Source organism: Limulus polyphemus, unplaced genomic scaffold (genome assembly GCF_000517525.1).
Source record: "Limulus polyphemus unplaced genomic scaffold, Limulus_polyphemus-2.1.2 Scaffold1015, whole genome shotgun sequence".
In the NCBI taxonomy this organism is placed as follows: Eukaryota; Metazoa; Arthropoda; class Merostomata; order Xiphosura; family Limulidae; genus Limulus; species Limulus polyphemus.
Genome location: NW_013666625.1, coordinates 297,464 through 303,514, shown reverse-complemented (window position 1 = coordinate 303,514; position 6,051 = coordinate 297,464). Strand labels below are relative to the sequence as shown.

Genomic DNA, 6,051 nt, shown 5'->3' with positions numbered 1-6,051 from the left:
CTGGTCTACAGCCAAGTGCCTAACCTATAATTAATATTCTACTTTGAAATTAACCATAAATAATTTTACTCAAAACATTCTCAAACTAACACACTTATGTACAAATCACCATAATTAAACACTTATATAGTATTCTATACTACAAAGCTTTTTTTGAATTTGTTTATTAATGAGTTATACAAGTACTTCAAATATAATAACTGTTCAATTTTGTTTAATATTTTCTTAGTATTAATACATTATGTATATTAAGTAACTCAAAATGTTAAAAACAAACTCAGTATTTATCAACATGCAAATAATTAAGTTTATGTCAAATGACCTGTTCTTTAACATTTTTACATTGAATATTTAGAGAAGCTGAAATACACAAAGTACAGAAAAATAATTCCCGATGAGATACTAATACAATAACACATTGAAAGAATATAGTTGATCTGTCACAGCTAATTAATAAAAAAGTATATACAAGCCAACCCAGGTTTCTGTAGCATATTCACCACAAATAAGTTAATCCACAGGTGACAACCAGTCACTACTGGTGAGATTTGGTCTACTACTTTACAGAAACTCCTCACACCAATCATGTAAACACTGGTAACAGTCTGATGCTTGTTTGCTGTTTGCACCTGCTGCATCTTTCAACCAGTCAATAAAAAGTTCTTTACTTTTCTTCAATACAAGAAATTGCCCAAGTACTACATATGCCTACATTAAAAAACAAAATATACATGTGTATTATGAAGTAAATTAACAAGCATTTTGACAATTTTCTCAAGAAATCCTGAAAAATAAAACATATTTAGTTTTAGTTTTATTTCATTTATGAGGTTAGATATCAAAGTGTTTAACACCGAGCATTTATCACAAGACTAAGGCATAAAACTGCAAATCCCTATGTATAGATCTTTGATCACAATTTAAAATATTTTAATCATTCTGAAATGTACTTGAAAATGCATGTGTTGTAGAAACCACAAATGAAAGCAACTAAATACACAGCTGGCCTGTAAAAGGTTTCTTTGTTAATCTTAAATGTATATTTTCTAATCTAATAGTCTTCAATTTTCATAACTGATGGCTTTTTTTCCTAAAGGTAAGGAAACAGAAAAACATACAAGAACTTTCACCAAAAAACTTTTATTGACAGGAGTAAACCCCATACAGAACCAACTCAAGATTAACAAGTCTAAGTAAATTAATAGAAATGTTTAATAAATACAGGCAAATGGTAAAAAATATTAATTTTGCACTCTCAAAGATGTATTAAACTTCATTGGCTGGATAATATTTATAGTTATGAATTCTCAGACTATGAGCACTAATAATACTACACTCTGTAATCTAATCATTATTCAGACTACTACTACTTTAGTTTCATAACTTCAAAGAGAAACAAGCTTTGTAGTTCTAAGTATGCTCTAGATTTTGTGATAAACACAGAATGCTTTGCTGTCAAAAGTATTTAAAAAAAAAAAGATGGATAAATATCTGATAACAAATGCATAGCTTTTTGCATATATCTTATAATTCTTTCAGCTTATTCTTTTTGACAAACATATGATAATTGTTTATTATGGTGTAACAAAATAACTTTTATTTAGTTTAGTAATATCAACTCAAAACTTATTCACTGGAAAATTAGCACAAGGTGAGTCAAGGAGGATACTCAGTCCAGAAAATACTAGTTTTACTAACCTGATAATAAAAAACTGTGCATGTTTATGGAGATATAAAAACAAGAAAAAATGAAGTTTATATGTAATGTCATACAACTATTATACTGTGATAATATTGACTAGGCCTATTTCTTCAACATCCATTCATTTGCTTATTAATGCTACTTATAAGACACCTCCACCAAATCAGTTAACCAGGAGTAAAGATAGGCAGTAGGCTTATGAAAATGTCACTCAGCAGTTTATATCACCTGAAAGAAATATATTTCTATACCTCAAAAAATCTAAAATTTTCTATGTGTCTCTGTTGTTCCTCTTAACATTATTTATGATTCTTGGTTATTACAGTTTAATTTATATAATTATAATAAAAATTAAAAATTTCAATTTAATAACATAATCTTAGAAGTTTAAGTGAATTAAAGAATTAAAAAAAAACATGATGGGTGAAATATGGGAATCAGATCCCAACCTAACACCCCTATGTCACTCCTCTGGAAGCTTTATAGGTATATGCCAGATTTTGTACCAACCTAGCAGTTTGCCAGTTACAAGCAGCCACCATGTATGAGGAATACACTGGAGGAGGGGTCAAGTCTGAATGCAACCAATATTACTATCTGGAGGGGCTGTAAGGGTACAAGCCAGGTTTGGAGACAATTGGTCCAGCATTTCATCAGTTATAAGTGGACAAACACACAGTTTTGTTGAATAATGGTTTAGATTATGTCTTTTTTGATGTATTACAGAAAATTAATGTATTAATTAAAATTTTTATTCCTGCCACTCTTTTCCATCAATAGGGAGTTTTCACATGTCTGCACATAATATCACGTAACCGACTGGTGCTACCTGAAATGTCACTTAGATTGGACATGGAGAGAATAGAATGGATGGGGGGGTATCAATTCAAATTTAATGATCTGAATTCCATTTTTAGTTTAAATGGTAGATTTCAACATGTTATGCTTCTGAACAGGCAGTACTTGTAATACTGTCACTGATGAGGAGAAAATCTCAGATCTAAGAAGGTATTATCATTCTGAATGAGGGAAAAGTACGTCAAAAATGTATGTAGAGATATTTGGAACACTCATATTTGGGACTTCCATTAAAAACTTATCTTGAATTACTTCATAGTCTACTGAGAGGGAAGGGGACAGGCAAAATGGAACCCATAAAAGACATACAACAAACCTCTCAATACCTTTTAGATATGAAGGATCAAATCACAGTGTAAAACCAACTGAAGAAAAAGAAGGAATGATGAACAGTAGAGAGTACCCACAGATTGTGATAAACCCTTCCAATCCAAAACTACTGTATCCATATTGAACATTGAGAAGGTGTATAACACAAACCAGAAGAATGAATCCTAGTAGGCAGTGTCTCTAGATCACAGATCAGAAGAGCAAATGAAACATTTGGCTGGTCCTTTGTCTCAGCCCATAAAGGTCAGGGGGGTCACCAAGAAGCCCAAAAGGTCTATATACTCTCTGGTGTGTTCTAGACCATTTATAGACACTATTTACTGCTAGAATGATTAGTAAACACTGGAATTTTGCCATTTTAACTTGTGTTTCAATAATAAAAATTACACACCAATTAACATATAAGCCGATAATTTATAGAAATATTGAGGCAATTCTTGTACAAATCATACTCTAGTAGAGTAAAATTATTGAATAATCATTTCCAAACTTTTAAAAGGTACACATAGAATATTACGTTCAAGTATGAAATGATGCTTGTCCTGCTAGCTTTTTCTTTAAATTTTAAAGCAAATTGATGCATGCTGGAACTTTTATGTATTGTGACAGCCATTTCTCAGTAACTTTTGACTGATAAAGGGATTTGATAATGTAATGGCAGATAATGCATTATATCAGTAAGACTAATTATTTATTTCATTATTCCATGAAACTTACTGAACATAATTTCTGGCTTGCATTTAAGCAAAAAGATCTCTTATTATATCGTAAAATTTAACAGTCTTTATAATATTTTGATAGCAAGGTTTTTGACTTAACAATATATGCGTTAAATTTCAATATTATAAAAAAAAATTTTATACTTTATAAGATCAAACATATTGTTAGTGTAATGTGCTTTATAGTCACTATGAGAAAAACCTATACACTGGATAGGTGAAGTGAAGAAAAAAGTGTCATTGACCACTATTCAGTTCTTCACATTATATAGCTGTACAATAGCAGGTATAACAAACTTAGTATTCAGAAAATTGTTTAATCTTGAAGTCTAAGTTCAAGGGAAGTCCAGTTCAATCTACACTGTGATCAGGGTTACTGATGAGAAATGGAATTCTCCAAAACTAGTATATCACAATAACACATGCTGATCAAAGTGTAGATTGAACTGGACCTCCCTTGAACTTAGACTTAGAGATTCAACAATTTTCAGAATATTGCTTACTTTATAAGATCTATAAATTCTGTATTGTAATATGTTACAAGATTATTTGGAGCAATGGAAAAAAAAAAACAACTTATGAGACTGAAAATAACTTCAAAACTGCGAAATTAATACATTTATAATATGTTGTCATTCATAAAAAAAAAGTCCTTAATTATTAAAAACAATTTTGTGGTATACCTGCTTCTCTCCCCCAACTTTCATCAGTTTATGTCCATCTCTGTCTAACTTAACTCCATCTACATGACTTCACACATAAAAATGTCTATTCCAAGCCATTTTTAAAGAAATTGGTAAATAGGTGCATAGCAAAAAATTTAAAGCCTACCTCTTTGCTGATCCTTTTCAGTTATCTGCCATTGCACCTTATGAAATTTTGTGCACTTTCAAAATATTCAGATACCATTGGATAAAAGCTGTTTTGCAACTGGTTGGTCCATCAATTAGCCAGTTAAAAGGGAGGCTTGCATATTCATTTTGGTTTAAAGTTAACCTCAAAGCAGACAAGGCAATCTCAGATTGAGCTTACTAGTACAACTAGTATTCTGTCTCTAACCCCAGCACCCCCCAAATTTTGAACAAACTGGATGGATAGTAAACTTGGCTATAGAAATGGCAGAAATCCTCCAAGCAGTAGCATATTTTCATCCCTGCTAGATATTACACAAGAACTTTCCCCATCAAGTTGGATTAGTCAGAAGAAGGCCAATCCAAAACTGGCAAACATGTGGTGTAAGAGGTGAAATAAGATATACACTTATCCTTGTTCCATGAGTTAAAAAAAAAAAACAGAAAAACTACAATACAAACTAAGGAGGCATTCAAAACTCAGAAACAAAGACAAGGTGCAAAATAAAAGAAGAGGTAATGCTCACATATCTATTTGTACTATAACCTTCAATGAATACTGAGCAATTGAATCTACAAATGTAACTAGATAAAACACAAGAAGTAAGGGGCCAAAGAAATCATGTTTGGAACATTCAGTGACAATGTAGGGAACATAGTAAAAAAATTATCTTAAACTAAAACATGGGGCCTCAAAAAAAGATTGTTACTTCTATTAGGATCACAAGGGAAAACCAACCTTGGAAATGCTCAATAAGTTATTCAACATCAAAGAGATACTAAAAGTAAATATGAAGCCCAGTCTATTATTTGATTCACCATTTGTCACTGAGTTACACCAGTTTCAGATATTCCACCTCTCATCAACGACTCTGTACAAAAAGTAAATCAAATAAACAAGACTAGGCTTCTTATATTGGTAGACTGTGTATTATGTGTTTTTAGTTGTCTTCTACTCACAACAGTGAATCTATGTTTATATAGAATTTAAAAAATACTGATGCTACTACTTCATTCTTTTACATTATTCAAAAGACACGCTGTTTAAGATATTAAAAATAGATAATAAAGTTCAATCAATCATTTGTGTCACTGCTTGTCACAAAGTTACACCAGTTTCGGGGAATTCACCCCTTATCAGTTATACTAAAACCAGTAAAACTCAACAACAAATAGAGAACTGAATAATAATTGGGCTTCATATTTATATTTAAACCTTAAACAGATTACCTGCTGAATAATGTAGAAGAATAACTGCTACATTTTATTCAAATATCCAAAATAAATATAGGTTCATTGTGATGAGTAAAAGATATCTAAAAAACACCATACATAACATCAGAGAGAACTAACAAGACAAAAAAAAAGGCAATCTGGATCAAAGCAACAATGACATACAGAATCTGAAGGGGAAAAGTCACTTTTCTTTAAATATAAATACAACAAGTTTACATTTAACTAGTTAGATAAATTAATTTTAAAACAACTGCTACATTATATATATATATAAATTTTCACACAAAAACTAAATACACAAAATTACTTTATCATAGCCTTTGTTTCCAAGCCTCTTCCCTAAGACTTCCTGCTG

At 30.9% G+C, this 6,051-nt stretch overlaps 1 protein-coding gene across 1 annotated transcript in view; it reads right to left on the bottom strand.

The window, feature by feature from the left end:
- Positions 1-317: 317 nt before the first annotated feature.
- The window catches only part of LOC106461711 (barrier-to-autointegration factor-like), a 9,653-nt gene continuing 3,919 nt past the window's right edge, over positions 318-6,051 (bottom strand). Inside the window, exons 3-4 of the mRNA XM_022388737.1 lie at positions 6,004-6,049; positions 318-708 (exon numbers count right to left, since the gene is read on the bottom strand). Coding sequence (XP_022244445.1) covers positions 562-708; positions 6,004-6,049 — 193 coding nt within the window. The 3' untranslated portion in view covers positions 318-561. The remainder of the gene's footprint in view (positions 709-6,003; positions 6,050-6,051) is intronic.